The 27,647-nt window shown below is 37.7% G+C and overlaps 2 protein-coding genes across 12 annotated transcripts in view; one reads left to right on the top strand and one right to left on the bottom strand.

Moving 5' to 3' along the window:
* Positions 1–24,948, top strand: part of LOC138696392 (uncharacterized) — a 41,612-nt gene extending 16,664 nt beyond the window's left edge. Inside the window, exon 3 of one of the 2 annotated variants that reach the window (XM_069821293.1) lies at positions 24,811–24,948. The gene's annotated coding sequence lies outside the window, so the exon portion shown is untranslated. Of the gene's footprint in view, positions 1–3,299; positions 4,171–24,810 lie in introns of those variants that run through there. The other variant, XM_069821292.1, reaches the window with a different exon arrangement.
* cv-c (crossveinless c) overlaps positions 1,443–27,647 on the bottom strand; it is a 1,115,617-nt gene continuing 1,089,412 nt past the window's right edge. For 7 of the 10 annotated variants that reach the window (XM_069821284.1, XM_069821285.1, XM_069821286.1 and 4 more), the window contains 6 exons: positions 24,841–25,152; positions 21,238–21,581; positions 16,732–16,883; positions 13,025–13,321; positions 8,292–8,471; positions 1,443–5,374 (listed from right to left, as the gene is read on the bottom strand). In XM_069821284.1, coding sequence (XP_069677385.1) covers positions 5,260–5,374; positions 8,292–8,471; positions 13,025–13,321; positions 16,732–16,883; positions 21,238–21,581; positions 24,841–25,152 — 1,400 coding nt within the window. In that variant the 3' untranslated portion in view covers positions 1,443–5,259. The remainder of the gene's footprint in view (positions 5,375–8,291; positions 8,472–13,024; positions 13,322–16,731; positions 16,884–21,237; positions 21,582–24,840; positions 25,153–27,647) is intronic. The other 3 variants (XM_069821283.1, XM_069821290.1, XR_011331368.1) reach the window with 2 other exon arrangements.

A 27,647-nucleotide genomic window follows, 5' to 3' on the forward strand; every position in this document is an offset into this window, starting at 1 on the left:
AGAGCAGATTGGATGACAAAAACTTCCCAACCGAATAATAACAGGCATTTCCCACATTTATTTTACGTTTAATTTCCTCCTGAGTGCAGATCTCTCTAGTAGTGGATAAAAACTATGTTGCAGCAGATTTTGCTATGATACCCTTCACTACATGATATTTTAGAGTATTGCCTGTTTTCAACTTTTCTATCTCTTAAGTTGCAACAAGAAAAAAGCTGCGTTGGTTTAAACAGCAATTCTACTGTCTACTACTCCTTTCAGGAAACACAACTAGCTTAATGTGTGTTGTGACAGTGGTATGGTGGACCTACACTGACTATTGACTGCATGGACAGACATTTTTCTAATAAACTGTATAGATAGGCAGTTCCTGGAATTCGTGTGGCAACCATCCTCCACTTCAATAGTACTCAGTGTGGCTGAGCTTGTGCATGGATGTAGTTTCTTAGCAATCTGTGAAAGTAAAGCATATTTGAGAACCCATTTTTCCAAAACTCACTTTCTTCCAAAAATTGATAATGAGTTATATAGTGCATCAGATTTGAAATAGCCCTCCTTCTTTCTCTGCAATAAATTTTTTCATAACTCGCCTTGCTCCACTTTGATTAAGTGGCAAAGTTTGGTAGTTTTTGCAAAATGACTTCATAATGTGCAAGAGTTACCCTATGGCAAAATTCACTTTGTCGTAAAATTCATTCACCTTACAATCAGAGCCACCAATAAGTACCATATACTTCTTATTTTGATTCGATACACCTACAACAATGTGTGGTAATATACGACAGCTGTGTAATATGCACTTACAATATTCAAACAAACTTTAACTTGGTACACGATAGTGTAGCTGCTGAAAGCTTAGATACCGGTACATAATTATTATGTTGTAACATTTTCGGTGACAAGAGGTTGTCCTAATTTCTTACTATGGATGGTGAATATTCTGATTCTGTCATACTTTGGATAAAGGAAGGAAAAGGCATTGTGAAAGTATAAACAGAAAAAAAATTGTAGATATCATCGTCCTAACAAGTATTGGGCCTAATGGCCCATTACAGTCTCAAGCCATCTTTTTAAAGGTCTTTATCATGGCAGCTACTTTAGTCCAAACTAAATATCGAGTGTAACAAGGTGGTAGCCACCGGCGTAGCTCGGTCGTTAAGGTGCTTGCCTGCTGATCTGAGTTGTGTTCAGGTGCGGGCTCGATTTCTGCTTGGGCTGATTACCTGGTTGGACTTTTTCCGAGGTTTTCCCCAATCGTAAGGCAAATGTAAGGTAATCTATGGCGAATCCTCAGCCTCATCTCGCTATCACCAATTCCATCGATGCTAAATAACTTCGTAGTTGATAAAGTGTCGTTAAATAACCAAGTAAAAAAAAAACAACGTGGTAGTGAAGGAGAAATGGAGGGAAATATTATTATCCTGAAAGAAGAAGAAATGCTATTCGTTTTATTAAATAGAATGTTTAATTTGTTGTAGATATATATTTAATAGACATACTGTTTACATATGTACAAAAATAGTTCTCAATTCATGTTTCAGAATGTGATGTTAAATTAGCGCTAGTAACAACTTTGATTTGGATACAACTTGTGAATCATGTCAGCTGCTATTAATATATTTGAATTAACATGATAGTTCTTGCTGTACAACAAAAGACTATGTAACTGCAGTTGTTCATTTTTCTCTTGCTTAGCTGACATTAACACAACCACTTGAACACACAAAATGAGATTGGTACATCTGTTAGCTAGCTTCTGTGTAAAGTTCTACAAGAATTTGTTTTGGATGGAAATACAATTTACTGCATTTTATTGAATAAGTGAATGAATGTAAAAGGTGTGAAATCAATGCAGAGAACAAAAACTTGTCTTCCTAGAGTTATTAAATGAAAATCATGCTTTTAAAAATTTTACGCTGATTGATTGCTTGATTCGTTTATTCCTTTGAGTGTTCATATTCTAAGCCTATTTCAGTCACACCTCTGTCATGATGTACCTACGTATGTCTGTTTTCTTCATGTCAGTATTTAATTATTTTTAGGCTGCTTTGTTACTGTTTAAATGAATTATATAAGAAATGATTAAGATTATTCTAGTCTAAGAAGAAGATACAGTATACAGATATAAGTATTTTCAAAATTCGTCTTGATACAAAAGGCAACAATTTGTCATTCCTTAAAAGAAGAATCTGCTTGGAAGTTGGAGATAGGATTTTCTGTGTGTTCAAATGGTTAATTGGTTTCTTCTGATTTCAAATTCAACATAAATTCTCGCGAAATGAACTCTTAACCTAGCTATACAATGTTATGTATTTAATATGGAAACGTAGTTCGAGACCAGGCCTATTCAGAAAAGTTCACAATTGATTTCGAACACTTTAGACACTGGATTTCGATGAACCATAAAGATATGTCACAAAAATGGTCATGAAAACCGTTATCAAAATTGTTCTCAACCTGTTAACACTTGAGATTACAGACACATCCATTTGGTCTCAAAACAAATGACGGTAGTAGTAGTGTTATATTATTCATTGTTGTGTTATTTTAAAACAACTGTTCCAGTGACTCATTTTCTTCTTCTCCTTCACAGTAACTGTTGACTGGTTAGTATATATATAAGTGGATTACAGTGCTTATGTCTTTTGTTACAATGAGATATTAGACATGTAACGGCAAGGTAAATTGTAGCATTGGTTTGCATTCGCCAATTGAGATAAAATCTTGAAATATACAAACAGCATAGTAGGAATTCATTTGAACACAGCCGTTGTGTCAATTCCTACATTTTAATTTCCCATAATAGTTACAAGATTCATGTTAAAACATTTTCAACAATAAACTAAAAATATATTATCTAAAGCAAGTTATCATTATAACATTTGGTGTTTTTGTGTACAATTTTATGATACACAGTAACATTTGTATTATTATTATTATTATTATTTATTATTATCATCGTTATTAATATTATTATTGAAAAATATTTACTTTTCAATAGTGATATAGTGGGAATACATTTGTACAAACACTATAAATAGAGTAACATGACAAATTTGTATTACAAAGACTTTTCTTTACTAAAATTACACTTAATTGTGGCCATGCTGCAATATTGTCAAAAATGTAATGAGCATGGAATGAAAAGCAAATGGCCATATAAACATGACGATTTTCAGTTAAAACGATCTGGCCCACCATCACTACCCCATCAATGTAACCACCACCTGTACCATCTCTTGTCCTACACATCATGTGAGCAAGTAAATTTTAGATCACCTATTGTGCTTCTATTCTAGGCTGGTTTCCAAGAGACACAAATCCGTATCATTCGTGGAGCTGAAGAGATTTCAGCAATACAGTTGTGGTATTCCACAAGGACACTTCACTGGCAAAATCTGTTTCCTTAATTGTATTTGTTTAGAAGAAATTTAAGAGGCTGGTATAAAAAAGAAGCTATTCTTAAATCTTACTTTTATTAAAATATGTTGAATCAGAAGAAAGAACCACTGAACCTTATTACAAGCCTCCTAAGAATAAAGCGTGACTTACATTGTTACTTAAATAATAAGCAGTTTGTCTCTCCAACAAAAATTTGGAAATGAATATGAGTCCATTTTTCACTAACTGATTAAATGCCGTTAAATTTGCTAGCATAGCTAAAAATTACATTGATTTTTGTTACATTAACTTAATATTGTATGGATATTATGCAGAGGGGAAGAGACTTTTAAATAATTTTCTACTTAACTGTTAGGGCCATCATAAATTTCTTAAGCGAGTGCCATTTTTATTCAGAGTTGAAAATCTCTCATACATAAAAATATTTTCTTTTATTTAATAACGTGTGAAATTCATGTCATTTAAATGTTAGTCTTAATCTGACAAAATTGAGAAACCAGCCTGCAATGTTATCCATCAGGTAAAATGCTCTTGGAGTGTGTACAATGTGGCTTATTGTTATTATTTTTTCTCTCTTATGGAGATGTATGAATATACTGTGCTTATATAAGCTTTATGTTTGAGGAAATATACTGAATAATGTTTAGCATTTTATGTGATTTCTTCATGCTTTTGTCATCCAGATGAGTTCTTGTAGACTGTCAACCATGTCATGGTAAAATACAGTCTAAAACACTGAAGCTATTAGTATAAGTTTTTTATTAGTTATATGGTGTTTTATTTCATACAGATTTATATCTGTTATCGTATCATATGTTATTAAATGCGTAATTAGTATGACACCATAGAAATCCTGTGTATAATCTTGTTTATTTTTTTGGAAAGGGATAATTTCAAAGAAAGTTTTTACTCCTAGAGAAATAAAACTGCATATGGTCAAAGAATGTTAACATTTCTTTCTTATATTATGTTTAAAGAATTTTGCAGACTTAAACGTAGGCTAGTTGCATAATTAACCAATTAAAGTGTTTCTTTATTATGTGGATCTCTAACCTTTTCACATAGATTTTTTTTTTACAGAAATTTACTTCATTTAGTATTTTACAGTGGCAGATTCAGAAATTCCCAACGAAAGTGGGCTGTGAATTGTGTTTAAATATTTGATATAAAACACGATAATCTTACCAGACATTTATGCAAAATAATAATAATCATCTTAACACTGTGTGCATCCTCTGCAACTTGGACCTTACACCAAGTTGTGAAATTCAGAGATGGAAAGGATCTGACAGTTTATATATTGGGATGCCAAAAGGCAGACTATATAAAACCACAAGCTTGATGTTATTGGAATACAAATTTAATATAAAAGTGAACAGGATCTCTCAAGTGGACGAGAGTTAAAGAAAATAGTCATTATGTGTGGGTTCCAGAAGTATAATATTTGTATTTTTTTAATGACTAAATAGTTTCAGAGGTGTTTGTATTATTATTCCACTTAGGTATAGCAGTTCACAAAAACTCCATCTTAGAGACAGTAAAAATGTGATATAGCTCACATGTGTTTCATATATTAGAGCAGTGCTGCCGACATGCTAAACAGTTTATGAATCAGGCACCTCAGACATTAATAAAACTAACTTCCAAGTTTTGATCTTGCTCTTCAAGTAATTCTACTATAAAAATTCTAGTTATCATTTTTTTTATCCTATACAGTGGCTTGTTTCCATTCCTGAGGAGTTTCACACCCACCTCTGACTAGTCATATTGTTCGCTTCGGGACATTTCCAGTCCGTTCGTGTTTCATTAATGGAATGATGGGAGGACTGGCAGCTCATCAGAGTAGGCTGGCCGCCTTCAGACTTTGCTCTCTGGTCCCTCTGTGTTGTGCTTGAATGAACTGCGGATGCGAGTGAGGTACAGGGCACAGATGTGACCGTAACTCTTGTTGTACCACTCCGGTGTTCGTCCCCTGCAAAAAAACGAACAGTTCAGTCATTTTCATTCCTTTGCTTTTATTTTGTATAATGAAAAGCACTGTGATGCTGCAGCAGTGGTTTATGGCACACCATGAATCTGTTTGGCTACTTTTCCTTCCCTCTATCTACAGCCTCCGTCAGTTCATCAGAAAGTATGCACAATACATACGAGATAAGTTACATTCGCAAATTTACTCTTGTCAAATTGTGGTACACCTGGAGTGATGGTGGGTGTATCCTGTTCAACCACCATCCTAATGAATAAACACTTGTAGAGTGACTGACTTCGGTCCAGTCATGGGAATCGTATTTGCAGAAGCCTGTTTATCTATGTTGACCCAACATAGTGTCAGATGGAACAGATTTTATTTTAGAGCATAGAACGAATGTGAACTTTTAGTGAAATACGAAAAAATGTTACAGAAATGTTAAAAAGATAATCAGAGGGGAAGAAGGAAATCAATGACGAATATTGAGTCAGCCACCAACAATACACACAAATGTGAGGAATATATATATATATATATAACTTTCCCGTGTTAATGAACTAGGTTTAAAGTTACCTTAGTTGACTAATTTCGGCCTGGGGGCCATCTTCAGAACTGGATGGTCTTCGCGTCTTCTGTTGTTTTCGTTCCCTGTGGGGGTGCATTTGTGTAGTGAAGTGTGGAGCCGAATAGTATGTGTGTTCTGAAATTGAGTTGTGTGTTGAGGATTTGTTGTGGGTTTGTTTTTGGATATCTGTATATTTCGTATTGTTCTAGTGTGTTTAGTTTCTGGTTTCAGAACACACACACACTATTCGATTCCACAGTGTACTACACAAACACACTCCCACAGGGGATGTAAACAACAGAAGACTCGAAACCATCCAGTTCTGAAGATGGCCCTCAGGCCGAAACTAGTCAACCAAGGTAACTTTAAACCTAGTTCATTAACACGAAAAAGTAATATATATATATATATATATATATATATATATATATATATATATTTATATTCCTCAGTGCTATAGTCTTAAAAGTTGTGTAATCAAGATGTACACAAAATGTGATTGAAATTTGTGTTTTAGTGCAAGAAAGTTTATGAGTGATTGTTAATTAATATCAACAAGGAAAAGGTTCACAAAATATTAACAGATTCTTAGCATGACAAAAATGCCAGTGTGGTATCAAGGAATGTTAATGATGAACAAAAGCAAAAAATTGCTGAAATTTGCAGAGATATTCTAGAGCAAAAAGAACCGGAGATGATATACTAAACTACGTAATCACTGATGATGAGTCCTGGATGCACCAGTATGACCAAGATTCGAAGTGCCAATGGAAGATGGCTCATCACAACCACAAAAGACACGCATATGTTAAAAAAAAAAAAAACACCTCGAAATTGACTAACAATTTTCTTTCATTTTAAATAGTGCCAAATGAAGCAGTATAGACTATACGCATCCTAAACATTTGTTTTAAAACGTTATTAGCTAAACAATTAATCAAAAGCAAGAAGTGACATAAGTGCCTGCAGCATTACTGTGTCAATATGGAGGATAATTCATGACTAACAAGCATAAATTCAGAACGTGATCGATCTTTCAGGTTGCTATTGGTAAGAATAGCTTCTGTAGCATGTGTTCGATTTTGAACAGCTGTAGATTGTTCCTCTTGTTCATATATTGTCTGTCCTGTCCGGCTATTCTTTTACATACAGACATTAAATGTTTAATTACACAGAAACTCATATTCATTTGATTACATTATGTGTAAAAAACCATTGAAATCACTTCTGGTATTGCATAACAGTAGCAGTATTTCTATTGCAAAATTGATTGTGGCTGCAGAATATGTGTGAGACATGTACAGCATTATGGATGAAACTTCAGAAACATAAAGACTATGTGTGTCCACTTATTAAAGCTTTAAACAGAATAAAATTAGTCATGGTTGGGATGTTGCTTATATTATGAGAGTTCAAACGTAGTTAACAGAAATAATATAATAATATAAAAATCGACAACTCTGCTATGTTGAAAATCAAACCCATGTTCATAGGAATTATTACCAGAGAAACCTGAGAGTTCATCTCTTTAGATTATACACATTAATCATGATCATGTGTACTCGTATTTCTGAAACACATTTTTATGTGGAATATAGTATGCAACCTTTAAACTTTTTCTCAAATTCATATGTCATTGACTTGGTTCTTTAATTCCAAACCCTCCATTATGTTGACACTTTTTCATAGCATTATATCTTTTGTTCCATACCTGGTCATATATGCTTATCAGGAAGATTTGTTGGCAGGTAAAGTGAGACATTTCTTCATAAATCGACAATAGTGATATACCGTTAATAATAAATTCTTGGAATTTTGCTGATGGAAACGAATATGTGAAGAAAGCATGCAAACCATCAGTGAAATACTTAATAGTCAGTATTGCAACCAAATCCCTAACAAAGAAAGCTAATATTGTAGAACTCTTAAAATGAACATTAAAAATTACGGGACAAGAAAAAAAAAATTGAAGCATTAACCATCAGGTATAATAAAATTATCTCCATTTGATTAATAGTGCATCCATATTATTCCAAGTTCATTATTGTACAATAAAAATTGAACTTCTACAAACTGTTCTTTTGTACATTCCAGCTTTAGTTAATGTCGCAAGATGAGGTTATATTTTATATAAGAATTTTATGTGTATCTCACAATGATGATTACAGGAACAACAAATTATTTAAAAAAAAATACATATTTCTCAAATTTAACATGTATGTTTCAAATTATTACTCGAAATAACATTGGAAGTCTGCAACATAGAGATCATAACTTTTCATAAAAGGGGAAGAATTGAGAAGAGAGTTTAGTTTTAGCATATGATCACTGTCTTAGCTCTCCTGCAGAACTCACTTTGTGTCAACTCTGGAAAGATGCATGATGCGCGACTTCCCAGACCCACAGGGCTCGATGAGGTATCTGGAAGCAAGGACGATGCCCCGCACTCCTCCAAGCATGACTGGTCCATCAGGATGCTCCACTGACGTCTCCACTATTACACACGCACCCTTGGGCAAATCTGTCCGCCAGGACCTGACACAAACAAACCACGAAATCCAACAGTAGTTAACAAAAAAGATTTGAGTTAGCAAGTTTCTACAATCTACTCAAATCATTGGAGTGACACATGACTTAGAGGAAAAAATAAAGGTCACAAATCACTATGTAGATTCGAACATACCACTCTTCAATACCTATGTACTTATGAATGAATATGGAGGACATCTATAGGCATCCAACAAGGAAAACTCAGTGCACAGAAACCAGTGGGTGTGACTGTCTCGCGCAGATGACGTTTGCTCCCATTCCCAGCATGCTAACTCACCTACTGCAGGAGAGTAAAAGGGGTATAAAATGCACGCCGCGAAGAGTCCGAGCTGAGTTTTGCTTGTAGGATACCTATAACAGGTACATTTCCTTTGCATGGCCTCACAAAGATCAGGAAGTAATTGAATTAGCTATGCGAACTCTTAGATCATCAGCCACTTTTCTCAATGTGATCATTGTCACATACACATTACAGAACTTTTGAATAGAAAATTGTTAAACACATAAGCTAGTGCTAGTCCAGAAGATAATAACTGTGTTGCCTGTTAGTTGTCTTCTAATAGACCCAACTGTCACTGTTTGGAACCTGCGACTCTTTAGTACGCATTTCTTTCTCCAATATGTTTTTAGCAAGTTACATACTAGGGCTGGATAAAAAGTAATGGCAACAGTTCGATATTTCTGACATGGCTTTATTCATAGGGGTACAACATTTACGTACCTTCTATATAGTCGCCCCACTTATTTATTACCTTTTGCCAAATGTTTGGAAGGTGTCGTACACCATCAGCGCGTCCATCTTTGTTGATGTTCCGTATTGACCGCCCTATAGCTCGGATAATTTCATCTCTGGTATTGTACTGGGTCCCTCGCAGTGGTTCTTTCACTTTGGTGAAAAGATTGTAATTGCATGGACTCATATTGGGTGAGTACGATGGGTGTTCTAGAATCTCCTGTTGCCAGCGGCGCAAGAGGTCCTTGACAGCAGCAGCAGTGTGACTCCTTGCATTATCATGAAGAATGATGGGATTCTGTACCACCAAGTGTCGTCGTTTTCTCCTGAGGGATGGACGAAGATGGTACTGCAGGAACCTGCAGTAGTAGTCCACGTTTGCCGTCTGCCTTGGATGTACAGCGTGGTGCAGTATTACCCCATCAATGTCATATGCCACAATGAACATCACCTTCACAGCACTTTGTGTAGGGTGCACTTTCTTCTTCTGGATGCTTCCATTCATTTGATTGACGTTTCAAGTTTGGTTGGTTCATATGAGCGAGCCCAGGTTTCGTCCATAGCGACGATTCGTCCAAGAAAGTCGTCATCTTTCCTTTGGTACCGGTCCAACAAGGCCTGTGCGACTGCATAGCGGTGCCATTGTTAAACTTCGGAAATTTCATGGGGTATCCAACGCCCTGTAATTTTGCGGTACCCAGAATGTCTTGCAGAATGTGGAGCACAGTTTTGTGACATACTCCGACTTCCGCTGCTAACTCACGTGCAGTCCATCAGCGATCAGAATCCAACAGGGAAGCAAGGAGGTGAACTGTGTTGTCCTCCACGCGGGGTCATCCTGTACGGAGGTTGTCCTGGACGGCATCCCTGCCTTCCCGGAATGCTTTAACCCATCGTGCCACTGTGTGATATGGCAACGCTGCATCGGCACATGCTTCACGCATGTGTCACTTCAATTTTGATTCAGGAACGTTGGTCTAGTTTTGTAAACGTGGTCTTAGGGTGCTTGCACTATCCCTATGAAAGTCAACGTTCTACACACTGCAGTAGATTGACAAAGTACTGTCGCCGCTGGCTGCACTAACTCATCTAACAGTCCTTGTTCATGTCCACACAGCTGACAGCTCTCCAACGCACCATCGTCACGTGACAGCAGTGTTGCCATAACTTTTTATCCAACCTATGTATTATAAAATATTGTGAATGCCATAGTTTTGATGATGGTGGTGACTAATTATTAGTTTTAACTGATTATTTATCAACACTGAATTAAATGCACAGTTGATGGAACTGGTGATAGTGAGATATTCGGACTGCCCATGGCATTACCTGATATTTGCCTTATAGTTGAGAAAAACTTCGAAAAATCCCAACAAGGTATTCAGCCCAATCTGACTTCGAACACATTCCCGAGCGCAACCTCAAACCTACGTGAGTGACAAAAAAATTGATTGACTAATTTAGAGGAAGTAGAAGTATCCAAGAAAACATACTCCCGACATCATCGCTATGTACGACTATTACAAAATGAATTTTTATCTTGAGATTTTAACCAGGATTATAGCAGAAAAATAGAATTTCGATCCTTAGAATTGACTGAATTTGCGAGGGGAGGCAGCCTTCATTGCAACTTCTGAGTGAAACATGACTGAAATAAATAACTTAAAATGATGCGCATATTATGGTCAGGTTGTGGCAACACTTTTAACACTAACACTACTCTTGAAGCTATTACACCTACTAAAGCGGATGAACATAAAAAAGTATATGCACAAATCATTCATTCATATTTTTCTGTCCGAGGACAGGTATTTCACTGCAAACCCAGCATCCTCCAATCTTTCCTATTTTTCACCTTTCTCTTAGTCTCTGCATACAACCCATATTATCTTAATGTTGGCTACTATTTGATTTCTTCTGCCTCGAACTTTTTTTCTGTTCACCATTCCTTCCAGTCCATTCTTCAGTAGGCTGTTTCTTCTTAGCCAGTGACCCAGCCAATTTCTTTTTCTCCTCCTGATCAGTTTCGGCATTATTCCTTCTTCACCCCTCTTTCTAGCAAAGCTTCATTTCTTATTCTGTCAATCCATTTCACACACTCCATTCTTCTCCATATCCACATTTCAGATGCTTCTAGTCGCTTCTCTTAACTTCGTTGTAATGTCCATGTTTCTGCCTCATACAATGCCACACTTCACACAAAGCACTCCTTAGTCTCTTCTGTAGTTCTTCGTCCAGAGGTCCGCAGAAGATGCTCCTTTTTCAATTAAAAGCTTCATTTGCGAATGCTATCCTCCTTTTGACTTTCTGGCAGCAGCTCGTGTACTACTTACAATACACCCCAAGTATCTGAAGCTGTCCACTTGTTCTACTGCCTCATTTCAAATGTACACGTTTACCTTGTTTATTTTTTTCCCGATAATTGTGGTCTTTGTCTTGTTTGCATTTATCTTCATCCCATACTGCTCACAGTTGTCACTTTCTTCCAGTAGCATATCCCTTAGTATCATATTCTCTTCTGCTAGCAACGCCATATCATCAGCAAATCTTATGCATTTTATTCTTTTTCCTCCAACTACATATTTAACAGGATAGCTGATAAAGCACATCCTTGTCATATTCCTTTTCCAATTCGACTTCCTTGACTTCTCCCATCCTGACTTTGACTCATTTCATATAAAGATTACTGAAAAGTCTGCTCTCTTTTCATTCCACATAAATTTTCTTCAGGATCCCCATGAGTTTACTCCAATCCACTCTATCAAAAGCCTTTTCCAGGTCGACAAATACTATATACACTAGTTAATTTTTTTCTAGGTATGTTCTACCGATTGTTTGCATTTCTCGTACCTTTTCCCTTCCTGAAGCAAAATTGCTCTTCCAACTCTCCTATTTTAGATTATAAACGTCGATTCAGTATCTGCAGGAGAATCTTTGCCGAATGCTATAATACAAGGCTGATAATTCTGAATTCATTACATTTCTTGACATTATTTTTCTTCAGTATTGATAGCAGCACTGTCTCTGTGAAATCTTTCGACTATTCTCATATGTTTCGTTGCGTAAGGATAGACTATTCTTTTCGTCTTCAACCAAGCATTTCACTAACTGAATGGGGATTCCATGAATTCCTGTTGCTTTCCCATACTTCATTTCTTTAAGAGCTACCTCAACTTGTTCTCTTAGGATAGAAGATCCTTTTTTTGTCTTCTGATATGGCTGCTTCATTTTCTATAGCTAAGTAATCTGGATGATTCCCTGTCTCATTTAGTTACTATATATGTACATTTTAATTTTCTTTGTACAAACTACAAGTGTGCACGAATCTTCTTCTTTTCTATCATTTCTATGTATTGCAGAATTCACTCACTATGTGTAGTGAGTTAATGCAGAAGCTAGTTTGTAATCTTCAGTAATCTATCATATAAAAATCTGTACTAACATTGTTTTTTTTTCCTCACTCAGTGCCATTTTTTTTCTTTTGCCTTACTCCAATTTAATACCAGTAATGTTACTTTCTTTGCACATCAAACAAATCTTCTGGTGATATTTTTCTTGTGAGGAGTAGGAAGAATGATTCTAACATTATTATTCCCACTCACTGATTTGTCCCATAGTCTTTACTTGGTCTGTACATCCTTATCCCTCACCCCACAAAGGGAGAAAGATCCCTTTATCTGAGTTGTATAACTGTGACTTTCACTATACATTTGCTTCATTCTGATCACAAATTGCAACAGAGAATAGTTCTTAGGCTCAAATACCAACATACATACTACAGATATATCATAGCTCGAATCTGTACCTGAGCACACAGAAGTCCTTGGCAGGCAGCGGTGCCATGCTGGCACATACATACTGGAACACCTCGACCTGCGGGTCCAGCCGTGCCACAATCCGCCACTTGAGCAGCGTGTAGTCCCATACATGACGCTCCCTCAGCACCCGCTGTAACAGCTCGAGGGGTGGCGCCTCCACCTCGGTGGACACCCTCCATAGCCGGAGAGGATGACCATCACCCACCTTCTTATATGCCATTTCTACTTGCCCATCCGTCGTGCATGGCATACTCACCCATCCACGACTCCTGCAACGTAGACACCTAAAGGTTACGTCAGACATTGAGTGGGATTAATTATACTTTGTGGTAGTGGTATAGGTAGTGATGATGGTGGTAGTCTTTTTATGTATTGCAAGACAGTAGAATTTCGATTAACGTAATAATTCGGTCCCCAATATTACAAAAATCAACAAGGGAAATCTGAAAAACGAGCTGTATAGAATTTTCTCTCCAAATCTGTTATACATGAATGAGCACTGTAAGAAAAGAATAAGAGCGACAATTGCAGTTGTCTCAGGTGGTCCAGTACCATGTTTCTAAATGAAAAGGCTTTAGGCATAATTCGCATATATAGGTGACCATGTGTACGTGTATTTTGCTCACCCCTAAGATCCATCCATCACATTAACTGCAAGGATTTGCAAACTGAGTCTGGATCTTAGGTCATAGAAACATTTCATACAAGAAGACTCCGCAAGTAAACAAATACACGTGTCTGAAGCCTTTCCTATTGGCTGCAGGACAGAAAAAACCTCTTTATGGCGTCTAAAACGCGACATTAATTAGTTTCCTGTTTGGAAGCATGCATGTTATAGCCTATACCGTATTTCATCGCATAATGTCGCAGTTTTAATCCTTTTTTTTTTTTTTCGAGTGAAAATATATGGTGCGATCATTTGTGAAGAATAAATTGAAATGGTAACGATTAGTCACTTCAACTTTCAGTAATCAGCTCCCTTGTAACAGGGAAGTGTGCGAGCAAGCAGGGACAAGTTGCGTGATTCGTAGCAGAAGAGAAAGGAAAGGGATGCTTGAACCATAACGTGAATAATATCTTAATAAAATAAAAATTATTGTGATGCAGTAGCGGCTCGCCGTAAAAAAAAATAGGTGAAGTGCTGTTCACATAAACAAATGCATGAACAGTTTTACCAATATAATGAGTAGGACTACTATTCGTAAAATACGTACAGTTTTACTAGTTCTAGAACACATTCAAGCAGGAAAACTAATTTATTTCAGGATTCACCGAATTTCTTGCATATCAAGTCAATTCTCCTATCTTTTAAAGCAGCAAACCTGACGATGATGTCTTCATAAAATGTCCGAGTTTAACTTAGAGTGGACAGTATATCTCTATGCAAAGCTATGGGGCTGATGATGAAAGTCCCTCCTGTGATGTAGCATTCCGAGTAAAATTTTCAATATTTTCAAACAGAAAACCTTCTTTCATTGGAAGAATTTTTTGAAGTTATTTTATACAACTTCTCTATTTTCTTAGCACTTTTTTAAATAAAGAACAAAATAATGGAACTGTAAGTCGTCCAGAATTTAAAACATCTTTCTTATCCTCATATTTAAGTCTACAAAACGGTATTTCTAATAAATTACAAACCGTTTCATTTTCGGAATACATATTTCGCACTCATTTATCAACATTTTCTATGTACTGGTACCTAAGTACTCATATTTGTACAGTGCGATCCAAAAGTCCCTCCGCAGCTCCATTAGTTATAGTAATCCTGTAGACAGCTGGTACGTAATCTTGTAGAAAGTTGACACTTCCCCATTAATTCCGGTTTGACAACCTCACATCCCCAGTCAATCATATGCTTAGCGGCCAGTGCTGCCACTTGAATTCTCTGCCTAGTGGATTCTCGGCTGCACCGTGGCTACAGAAGCACTGCGGAGAAACTTCTCGCTCGCACTGTATAATAGCGCTATAGTGGTTAAACATGTAATATACACTTAAATGTAGGATTAATACACTATATACACTTACCACTAATATACCATAAATACATTAAATAATAAGTTAGTATATATGTACACAGTATTAAACTACATGTGTACATTTAGCTGCGCGTTAAACTTTCAAATATTGTACAAGAGCTGGATCAAAACTGACGACTCATGAGAAGAAATAATACATGCCGCGGAAAACAACTTTTAAACTTTGCGAATGTATGTGGGGTGTATTCCTGATAAAATAACATAGCGCCAGCTAATTTACCACTGCAGGGGTGGCTGCTTGGACACAGGGAATGAGAATACTATTCTCGAGTCAGATAGTACATTACGGGCCTTAAACAATAGTCCCCGGCCTTGGAGACCAACTTCAATCCTTCTGTATTATTAATACCGTTAGATCTGCGAACTGGTTACTCCACCTACAAGTCTGACAATTCTTCGTAACCGAAAGACTCAGAAACGCACTTCACTCATACAATTTTTCTTTAGTGAGTGACGTCACGTTACCATGGAAACCAAGTGCTGTATGAGAATGGGAACCCAAATAATTTCACTTCTACAGTATTGTAAGTTCCAATAGACACTGCTCGGCGCTCGTAACAGTTGACATTATTTTATTCAGTGGGGTTCCAGGTACTATTTATGCAACTAAACACTGTTCATAACGACTGAAAAGAAAACTTTTTTTTTAGAAATACAGTACCAGTAATAACTAGAATTAATTAGGTAAAATTGTGTTTTACACATAAATAGATGAAGTGACACTTCACCTACTTCACCTGAATAACCGCCCCTGTTGTGATGTTATTGAATTAAAGATACTTTTGTTGACTAAAAACATTCACGGTATTGTTGAATCACATGTACTGGTACATCGGGTTACGCTAGAGTCTGTATTATCTGACTAATGAACTGATCCGCAGAAAAATGATTGGTCTAGGCCTAAATAAGTATTTAAACACTCGTAAACAACAACCACTTACAACCAACAATTTTGTACTGAATTAAAGGTATTTATAGCCATTGGCTTGGTGCTAACATCGCACTTCCACTCCATTCACTTTCGTCAGCGGCCACTGCTATTTCTCTCGCATTCGACCTTGAGCATAACGGTATTTTGTGTTGCAGTGGTGGCACGTTATTTTTAAGTAATTCTTGATCGTGATAAACAGAAATATCCATGCGACGATTATGCGGTGAAATTTTAAAGTCTGATCAGCATGTCTATATAGGTAAATAAGGGTCCGACCATTATGAGATGGCGACGATTACACGATGAAATGCGGTATTTTTAAAGTCTTAATGACAAATTTGCTGTTTTTCTAAACGTTAGAAGGAAATACGATATTTGAAGCAGAAAGGCTGTCGTGAAATAATGTAATTAGGAGGGATTATGACATAACAAGGAGGTTGTGTGATGGCTATGTCACCACTCAAAGCCTAACCCAAGTAAAGAGATAGAAATGGGGTGATGGATCGATCAGTTTCTGTTACTGGTTGCTTCATGTATACTACTGTATTGCAATACAGTGTCTGTACTGCGACATATGTATAATGATAGTGTAGGCTATAATGGCTGAGTTAGTTGCCAGTAATTCAGACCTAAAATATATAAAGGGAAACCATTCAACTGAGAAGTTCAATAAATAATGCTGAATCCTGTGTTTCGATGGGATGTGATATGGTGTATAAACACTCACTTTTCTCTGGCCTCCTTGAGTAGTGCGGTCGTGCATGCATACAAATAGCCTCTCCAGTCCTGCTGAAACTCCGCCCCCAGTTCCTCCAGTGCCACGGGGATGCTCTCCTCCATGTAGTTGAAATGGCATTGGGCCAATGTTTCCTCCGACACCTGTTGTACAAGAAATGTCTTAATACCAAAGACTTGTTGCATTCTTTGTTTTTTCATGATCATTAACTTAACAGCCCTGAATGGACGCTGAACTTAAGAATTCGTTCTATTCTTCTCTATTCGCAGCCAACCTAGCTTCAGTACCTTTCCCCAAAAAATGTTTGTATCTTGATCCACACTATTCCTCCATCTCATGATTTGCCTTCCCACTCTCTATTTGCTTCCAGTTCTGAAAACCAGTGATAAAAACAGAGGGTGGACCGAGGGGAGGAATTCTTCTCTTCGGGATCAAAATCCCCTCTCATTGGATTTCAAGTGTGTTTCAATTTAATTTTAGGTTATTTCTGTTAAGTTTAACTAACCCTCTATTTTAAAAATGATATACTTGCATTAATAAAGTGGTCTATGGTCTACTCTTAGCAAAACATGATGTATCCATCAGACGCATATGCATTCGATAATAATAATAATAATAATAATAATAATAATAATAATAATAATAATAATAACAACAACAATAATGCTATGCAGCATCGACATTGAACGTGGATGAGGAATGACTGACAAATTTGACTGAGGACCTCTATCATGGACAGGGTTCTTTCGCTTGCCTCTGTCTACGACATGGGACCAACAGCTTTATTTCCTTCCTTTAAAATGCACTGCCTTCATCCAAGTTTGAGCTTGCAGGCCATCCACGAGTGTAGTAAGTTAAGCAAGAGCTTCAAAACAGCTGCATATTGGTACTGACATCGCTTCATTTCAGAGCAGCAGCTACAAATATTCTCTGTTTGCATCTAGGCATAAATGACATATATAAATTTACACGAAAGAATTCTTGTAAAGTGTAGGAATTGTAGTTATACACTTTGTTCCTTAAATTTCCACATACGTACAAGTTACATGGAAAGCAATTCCCACTTTCGTCAAATTTCACGTCTGTTTCTTTTTTAACTTGTTATTTAATGACTCTCTCTACTACTAGGTTATTTAGTTTCAATGTGATTGATGATAGCGAGATGGTATTTGGCGAGATGAGGCCGAGGATTCGCCATAGATTACCTGACATTTGCCTTACGTTTGGGAATTCACGTCTGTTAGCACACGGCGTCTTCATTTTTGTTTTCTTGTCTTGTTTTATTTACGATCTTGCATCTCGTGTATGAGCCACTAAAATTGGGAATTGCAATATCAGGCAGTTTACTGCGAAATATTCTTATTATCCCTAGTGACTTGGTTCTCACTTAAGAATCGCACATAAATGATCATTATTGTAATAAGTACCGTACTCTCGGCATAGCAATACTGACCAACTTGTTTTTCGCACCAAAGTAACAAATGACTATCTCAACTTGAAGCGCATGCAACTCAACACTGCGCTGTTTATCCTTTGAACTATGATACAGATGTGTTTTATAACCGAAAGCTTTGCTCTTGGTTCTCTAGGGAAGGTCTCCCTCCTTACCCTGTCTGCTTCTTAGCGTTTTCAGTTTAGTTCAAAGCAATGCTATTGTGTCACAAGGTGAAGTGAGGTCAAGTTACGGCTATCATTATCACCATCCTTTCCAGGAACTTCCGCATTGTCACACCCCTTAGCCAATAAGCACATGAATTCTAGCAAGTGACTGATATGACTGCTACTGATTAACTCCACGCGGATTGATGTACAGTAAAGATGTTGCCAAACTTACCTAAACTTGACCACAGTTCAATATTTCACGTATTCTTGAAGCAAAAGGTTCACTCACTCGTACATACATAAGTGTGCATGAAAAACATATTTTGGTGCGCTACACACATCGGAAATAAATTGCGGAAACTTAACTTCCAGAAAGAAACGTGACAGCACTGCTTCTCTGTTTCTTGCTTATTTTGGTTTTCACACCTTCGCAGCATACCACCGATTTAAGTGTTGCTAGCCCCGCCCTAGCTTTCAAACTGATAAGGCATCAGAGTTATGCGTCTAGAAACTGAATGAGAATTGCTACTGTACAGTTTGTTGCATAGCTTAAAAATTGTGCTGTGCATTAGCTAGACGCACCATTAGCCAAAACTCAAGTTTAAATCTTCAGTCCATGAGAATATGCCAGCAGACAAAGGCAGTGTTTCGAGTAGATTTTCTGGGGATACTCCCTTTAATTCTTGCTATCATAGCACAGTCAGCTCAGGGAAGGACAGTAGTTCTTGTATCTTCGTTTGACGTTATTCAGCATTATATTTGAATAGTCATGATGTCCTTGCAGCTACAGTATATCCATGATCAAGAAGTGTTAGCTCGTATCTGTAAAATTGCAGGTGAATAAAAAAGGTTTTAAAAATTAATTTTTTCTCAAAATATACGAACTTTTTACACAAGTTTTTGCTTTTCAAGATCTTCTCGAGGACAAAATTTTAGTTAATTGTCCTATATTGTTAAAATAACAATGTGGTTAATCTAAACTACACTAAATTCTCATTTTTGTAGATACGAGATATCACTTTTTAGCCATCGATATTTAGTTTCAAACATTAACATTTCTACTGAGACGTCTCTTTCCCCCCACCCCCTCCACATATTCTCTCACTTCGGCTGATTCAGTTTTACCTTTCCTATATACATACTAGGTTCAAAAAGTTCCCGGAATTTGCTAGTATCATAGAAACAACGTACCTTAAACACTATTCTACAGCATTCCCTTCAAAATAGTTGCCTTCCGCAACAACACACTTTTGCCAACGCGTGTAGAGTTCCTGGAAGCAGGCCTGGAAGCCATTTTGTGAAACCCGTCATAGTGCTCTCGTCGCGTTTGCGATAACCTCTTCAGCATTGAATCTCCGCCCTTTCAGATGACTTTTCAGACGGGGAAACAGAAAGTAATCAGGTGGTGAGAGATCAGGAGAGTATGGTGGGTGATCCAAAGCAGTTATGTTGTGCCTGGCAAGAAAATTCTTTACAATAATTGCGCGATGAGCAGGTGCATTGTCATGCATAAGGAACCAGTTGTTTTCTACCCACTTCTCTGGACGTTTCCTTCTCACTGCGTCCCGTAGGCGACGGAGGATTTCTACGTACAATTCTTTCAATACAGTACGACCTTCTGGAATGAACTGATGGTGGATGAGACCCTGAGAGTCGAAGAAAACGTCCAACATAACTTTGCCTTTGGAAGTGTCCCTAGGAAATGTTTGCTTCCGAGGTTTTTTTTCGATTTCCACTCAGATGACTGTCGTTTAGGGACTGGGTCGTACAAGTAGCTCCAAGTTTCATCACCAGCAATAATTTTGTTTAAGAAATCACCATCATCATCAGCCATACTGATCATGTCCCCAGCAAGAGTCATTCTTGTTTCTTTCCGTTCTGCCGACAACATTTTCGGAACTAACTTCTGAGACACGTAATGCATGTTGAGATGCTTGTGAAGAACATTGTGTACACTTCCGGCTGATATTCCGACCTCTGCTGCTATCTCTCTTATGATTTTACGTCGGTCGTCCCTCACAACATTACGCACACGCTGAGCGATTGCTTCATTTGTTGCAGTTGTTGGTCGGCCGCTGCGTACGTCATCTTTGATGCTATCGCGGCCACCAGAAAAGCGTTTATGCCAGGCATACACTTGAGTTTTTTCATTGCTGCTTCGCCATATGCTTCTTCCAACAATCTTAATGTCTCTGCAGGAGTTTTGTGTAACAAAACACAGAACTTGATGTTTGTACGTTGCTCTGTGGACATAATTACAAAATACGACGAACAATCAAAACACTATGATAAACAATTGCCTACAACTCAAAACCAACAATCGCCATTATCAACAAACTTTAAGGAAATGACATCATGAATGTTACCAACAAAACAAATGTATAATATCCCTTGTTATATATTAAGACGAAAAATGGTAGTAAAATTCCGGGAACTTTTTGAACCCAGTAGTATATATCTGCTGAACATTCAAACTATGGCGTACATGCCCTATTAAGTAGCAAGGTACAGAAAAAGTGAAAGATTGGCTATGTTCTGGAAATCTCTCTTTCTTCTTCCATCTTGTCGACCTGGGTAGCGCAGTTAGTATAGCGCTGGCCTTCTGTACTTGAGGTTGCGGGCTCGATCCTGGCCCAGGTCGATGACATTTAAGTGTGCTTAAATGCGACAGGCTCGTGTCAGTAGATTTACTGGCATGTAAAAGAACTTCTGCGGAACAAAATTGCGGCACACCGCGACGCTAATATAACCTCGGCAATTGCGAGCGTCGTTAAATAAACCATAATTTAATTTAATTTCTTCCATCTTCAGCAATGTGTGGGCGTTTCAATGATCTAATCTTGAAACCACTGGACTAGGATAAACACAACATGCACAATAGACATGTTTCGTTACCATGAAGAGCTCGCGGTGCTCCTTGATGAGGTACAGGAGGCAGTCGTGCGCCGCGCGGTTCTCGCCCAGCTCGCGTTGGTCCGGCACCCCCACAGTCTTGCGGCGCCGTGGAGACGCCGATGACGAGCGGCTGGAGCTGGACGAGGAAGAGGGGGTGTGGTGCAGGTGGAACACGGAGGGCGCGAGGCACACGGCCAGGTTGCTCGCCGTCATCTGGTTGCATGCCGAGCGCGCCGACACCTGGCACAGGAACTCCAGCAATGTCTGCAACGCTTCTCGGTGCTCATCGGGCAGCAGCAGGAGCACGCACTGCACGGCTTCCGCGCGCAGGTTGTTGGGCACGTCTGCAGTCGTGAAGAAATGGTGCAAATTATTATGCGCATAATTTGATATTTGATACAGTCGGTGCACGAAGAGTGTGATTAACTGATTACAGTTGTCACATTGCTTGCTATCGCACTTTGAAATCATAATTGCTTTCTATGAAATACTTATCTGTGTGCCATACTATCCATGCTATAAATATTATACAAATTATTACTTATGTAGCCACATGTGAAATATTTGATTCTGCATTATTATTATAACTGCGCGCATTGTATTCTTCACCTGACATAATTAAGAACATTAAACCCAGACGTTTGAGATGGGCAGGGCATGTAGCACGTATGGGCGAATCCAGAAATGCATATAGAGCGTTAGTTGGGAGGCCGGAAGGAAAAAGACCTTTGGGGAGGCAGAGACGTAGATGGGAGGATAATATTAAAATGGATTAAGGGATGTGGGATATGATGTTCCTCAGGATAGGGACCGATGGCGGCCTTATGTGAGGGTGGCAATGAGCCTCCGGGTTCCATAAAAGCCATTTGTAAGTAATTATTATTATTATTATTATTATTATTATTATTATTATTATTATTATTATTATTATTATTATTACATTTGACAGTAATTGAACAATTGCTAAAACAGATAAGAGAATGGTGGAGACCACAGAAATGTGATTCCTGAGATACGTTCCTGGATGCATCTTTAGAATCTACAGTATTTATAATGTAGGATGTCAGAAACAGAAAAACATAATATTATATATTCAATCTAAATAATGAAATTGGGATATAAATTTAATTGGTACAAATACATGAGTCGCTTGGGTTACATAAGGAATAATGAACAGAAAAATGTATTTTACTTGTTACTAATGGAATTTCGAAATTATAAAAACTAATTCTGAAATGAATCACTTTCCACTCACACACTCATTCATTCACTCACTAATCCATTCATTCATTCGTCCTTTTCTCCTTTCTTTCATTTCCTCCTCTTTCTCGCTTCTTCATTTTAGACTTAGTATCTTTTCCTCCTTTACTATTTATTGCTTAATTTCTTTCCTTTTCCCAATCCATTATTTACTCCTTTATTTTTCGTTCTATCGTACTGTTTGCTGTATCCAGTGAAATAACGAATCTCTCCAATTAAATATTTTTACATTATGGAAATAAGTACAAAGAATAAGTATAAAGAATGTAATTTTCATTATCAATTAATAATTTTCCTTTAAACTGTTTACAATTAATATGTCTTTACAGAAATAAATATGGCGTTTCCTAACGTTTAACTTAAAGCAACTTTATTCCTAAATTCGCGCATTTTATTTTAAAAAATTTACATTGGGGCTGTTACAGCACGCAGGCTTAACTCCGCGTGAGGGACGTGGTCGTGAATTCTAATCCACCCTCCTATGACTGATATTTGAAAGAGAGTCAGAAGCAAAGTGATATAAGTGCACTTAAGTTATTTGTGAGAAAATATGGTTGAAAGTACTTAAGATTTCGTAATTCCGTGAAATTTTTTATTTCAATTTTAGTGTGTGGTGTGGTTAAAAGATGTATCTCTTTGCCACTAAAATTTTTAAATGTTTTAACTTGCCCTGGATGCACTTAACTCATGTTCTTAGAAATTTCATTTGTACCCTTTTGCTTCTGACCCCCTCATTTGTCATTGTTAATGTGAAGTCCTGTGTAGTCTTAGGTGGTGACTAATCTTACGTTATGGAAGTTCCACTATTTTTATGTCTAATGTTAGGTTTTGAGAACTTTTAAATTAGTTCAGAGCCCACAACGTCTGTACAGCTATTGATGAATGAATCTGAGAATCATTTTAAATACATAAATGAGTAATAACAACACAGCCTACTTGTTTGTCGATGCTAAAATTTGATTTCGATCCATAAAAGTACACAAATTTTTCTTCTATTCCTTCTGTATGTATCAGGTTCTACTGATCTGCGGAATGGTATAATAAATGTAATGGGAAATAAATAAACCTGAACATACCTCTCCTAAAGAACACTTCTCATTAAGTTCGTAGTTTGTAATTGACTTTATTCTTCTGGATAGGCAGTTAAAATTTATGTATGCTATTTTGAAAGAGTAATAATGATCAAGAGAATATGTATATATGAGTCCCTATCACCACGACATGGCACATCCTCAGGTTGCGGATAGAGGAGACGGCCTCCAGATATGGAGGGTAGCTGCGAATATATTGAATAAGCAGTCATGGACAGCCAATAAGGGGTGGTCCTCCAGCTTGGAGGTTGGGCGAAGGTCTAACAACCCATCACCGTAAAAAACAGCTTGTTACGAATCCATACAATTTGGGAGGCAGGAGGAAAAAGACATTTAGGGAGGCCGAGACGTAGGTGGGAAGATAATATTAAAATGGATTTGAGGGAGGTGGGATATGATGATAGAGACTGGATTAATCTTGCACAGGATAGGGACCGACGGCAGGCTTATGCGAGGGTGGCAATGAACCTGCGGGTTCCTTAAAAGCCATTTGTAAGTATGTAAGTAAGTAAGAATATACCATAAAGTAGGATGAATAAGATGGGATATATCAATTTATGTTAGTAAGAATAGAATCCTGGAAGGAATGTAAGTAAAGTGTGGAACTAACAGATGGTAGCTAACAACCCATCACCGTAAAAAAAACAGCTTGTTACGAATCCATACAATTTGGGAGGCAGGAGGAAAAAGGACCTTTGGGGAGGCCGAGACGTAGATGGGAGGATAGCATTATAATGGGTTTGAGGGAGGTGCGATACGATGATAGAGACTGGATTAGTCTTGCACAAGATAGGGACTGATGGCAGGCTTATGCAAGGGTGGGAATGAACCTGCGGGTTCCTTAAAAGCCATTTGTAAGTATGTAAGTAAGTAAGAATATACCATAAAGTAGGACGAGTAAGATGGGATATATCAATTTATGTTAGTAAGAATAGAATCCGGGAAGGAATGTAAGTAAAATTTGGAACTAACAGATGGTAGCTATTTAAGACCAATAAGGAGAAATGGAATGTTTTGGGAGTTAAGTTAATAGCGGGAGCAGAAGAGTTATTAGTTAGACAGAAATGTGGTGGTACACTATAACTGGTCCTAAATATTGATGACAATACAAATAAATAAATAAAATAAATTTTACTGTTCATTCCAAACATATGATTTTTTTTTTCAGTCCATTATTATGATGTATGGCCCACAAGTGCTAAAATTTTGAATTTCTTTACAGAGACAGTACAGTATCGCCTATGAGACTCACGTTGGAAGATGGCGATAAACGTCTCGGAGAGCTTGTTGGTTAGCAGCGCCTCAGGAAGCTCCCTGAAGTACTGCTTCACCATGTCGGCCACATCGTAGGCCTGCTGGCCGTCAAAGCTGATGCTCTCACCCTGCGACTCTGTCATGAGCTTGAGCTTCTGGATGCGGGATCGAACCCCTGACTTGCGGAAGATCCCCACCTGGTCGAGGGAATTGATGCGCAGCCACCTGAGTGCTGCCTGGATGCACTTGGGCAGCGCCTGGCCGTTCCTCTGCAGTGAGAGCAGCAGTGGCACTCCAAACACAGTCTTGTCTGCAACAATGACACAACAGGCTTTCTGTTTTTGTTCATACTATCAAAACATATCCTCCTTTCCTTTCTCTGCTCTTTTATTCCCAATTAGCTGATTGCAGCTCACTAATGGGAGACTGATATTCAACCAGTGATCGTACTGTAAGTCTTTTTTGGTAAAATTTCCCTTTTTAAATTTTCATGTCCGAATTTGCTTATATTTAATATCCCTCGAAGTCCAAGAAGAGAAAATACAAAATGAGCCATTGTGAAGTACGAACTAGCGCGCAGTATTTGTGCTGTGGCCGAGAGGACAGCTGGTTCCCACCTGTGGGCATGCAGTCAAGGTCGCGTCAGTAAGCCAATGGCAGCCTAGTGAGATGATTTATTTATTAGGAGTTGAGTGTTTATTGCATATATAACCCCAGAGTAATTACTGTTCCGCTAGTGTTTTCCACTGATCAACGTGTATTTATTATGATTCGTACATGTTAACATAGTCAGCTCACATAATTAAAAGTTTTTCTTTTTACTCGGTTATTTAACGACGCTGTATCAACTACGAGGTTATTTAGCGTCGATGGGATTGGTGATAGCGAGATGATATTTGACGATATGAGACCGAGGATTCGCCAGAGATTGCCTGACATTTGCCGTACAGTTGAGGAAAACCTCGGAAAAAACTCAACCAGACAATCAGCCCGAGCGCAACTCCGGATTGGCAGGCAAGCGTCTCAGCCGACTGAGCTACGCCAGTGGCCCTTCAAAGTCTATTTTAAGAAAGATTCTAGAGTGTAAAGGTTACAGGTCGTACACAAATTCTTGCTCTTAATACATTTCGGGTGAAAGGAAGTGTTCATGCTAAGAAACCAAACAGCATAAGTTTCTCACCAAAGAAACAGAAAACATTGGTCATCACTTGGAAAATTTTCCTAAAAAATCTATTCGGTGCCTTTCACAACAAATGGAACTTTCATATAGTCTTATGCGAAGAGCTACAAAATTATTGTTAAATTAAAACCATCTAAAATAATTGTGGCACATAAACTTGCACTTCTGATCCTGTATGTAAGCCTACACTTTGTGGGTAGATTCTGAATATTTTTATTATTTATTTATTTATTTAACCTGGTAGAGAGAAGGCCTTCTCTTCCCCTCTACCAGGGAATTACAACTACAATATTAAGAATACAATTACAATTATAATTACAATTAATATTAAATTTACATATACAATAACAATCAAAGTACTGAAAGATTAACTGATTAATAAAGGCTAGATAGTTTATTGTAGAAGTTAAGAAGAAAGAAAGAAAGAAAGAAAGAAAGAAAGAATAATGTATATAATGAAGAAATATAGATCCACACTGAATATTTTTCTTGGACGAGGCTTGGTTCCCTCTCCATGGATATGTGAACTCGCAAAATAATTGCTACTGGTGTTCTGAAGAACCTGATATCATCATGAAGTGCTCCTGCACAGTGAGAAAACTGGTGTATGATGTGCCATGTGCGGTGAAAGATTAGTAGGACCAGTCTTTATGAGACAACAGTTGATGCTACTGAAACCTATCAGCAAACAGATCTGTCCCAATTGAGGCCTACCAAGATTGTGAAACTGTTTGGCATGAACAATGAATTGGAGGTGAAACTAGTGAACTATATCGTGAAAATGCAGGAGCATGGGTTCGGCCTGACAGTGAACCAAATAAGACATTGCCTATAAATTAGTGAAGAAATCAGGAGTCCCACACCCATTTAACAAAAAACTAAACAAATGGTTGGATGGTTTTGGTGAGGAAACTTCAAAGAATGCTACGGTCTTATACTGAGGCAGTCAGAGAATCTTATCAGCATATCAAGCATCAACTACCTCTGATTGAGATTCTGGCTGATATGTACATCTATTATTAGGCAGTACATCTCACTTGACGATATGTGTCAGAGAAAAACAATTGTTTGTATGCATCTGAAGTCTGATTAGTGTAATATGTAGCTAATCGGCCATGTATGCATTGAAGGAGGAAAGGAACTGGCCACCCTACCCTATTATCTCCTGGCCTAGTTGCCTCATCAGTGATACCATGTTGGTATCACTTGTGAGGTTCAGACCTGTCTTCAGACAGTTGATTAAACCACCACAACCAAACATTAACAGCAAACAGTGAGGTCTTTTATGAAAAGTTGGAAAAGCTTGCAGAATCTTTGAGAACAACTAACTTACCAGGATGATTTTGGAACACAGATGAGACAGGACTCACCTATATGATGAAACCAAAGTGGTAACCCTTGTTGGAAAAAAGTATATCTACGAGCAGAGCTATACAGTAAAGGAGTGTCACAGCAACTATGAATGTTACCACAACTATGTTGAGATGTGTCAGTGCATCTGACTGTCAGTACCTCCAATAGTCATATTTCAAGGAGTTTGATAGTTGATGGGCTGAGTGAGAACATGATTCCTGGGGCTTGGTTCACCTGTCAAAAGCTGGTTGGATCAATATGTACAGAATTAT

This window comes from Periplaneta americana, chromosome 3 (assembly GCF_040183065.1).
Source record: "Periplaneta americana isolate PAMFEO1 chromosome 3, P.americana_PAMFEO1_priV1, whole genome shotgun sequence".
Taxonomy (NCBI): domain Eukaryota; kingdom Metazoa; phylum Arthropoda; class Insecta; order Blattodea; family Blattidae; genus Periplaneta; species Periplaneta americana.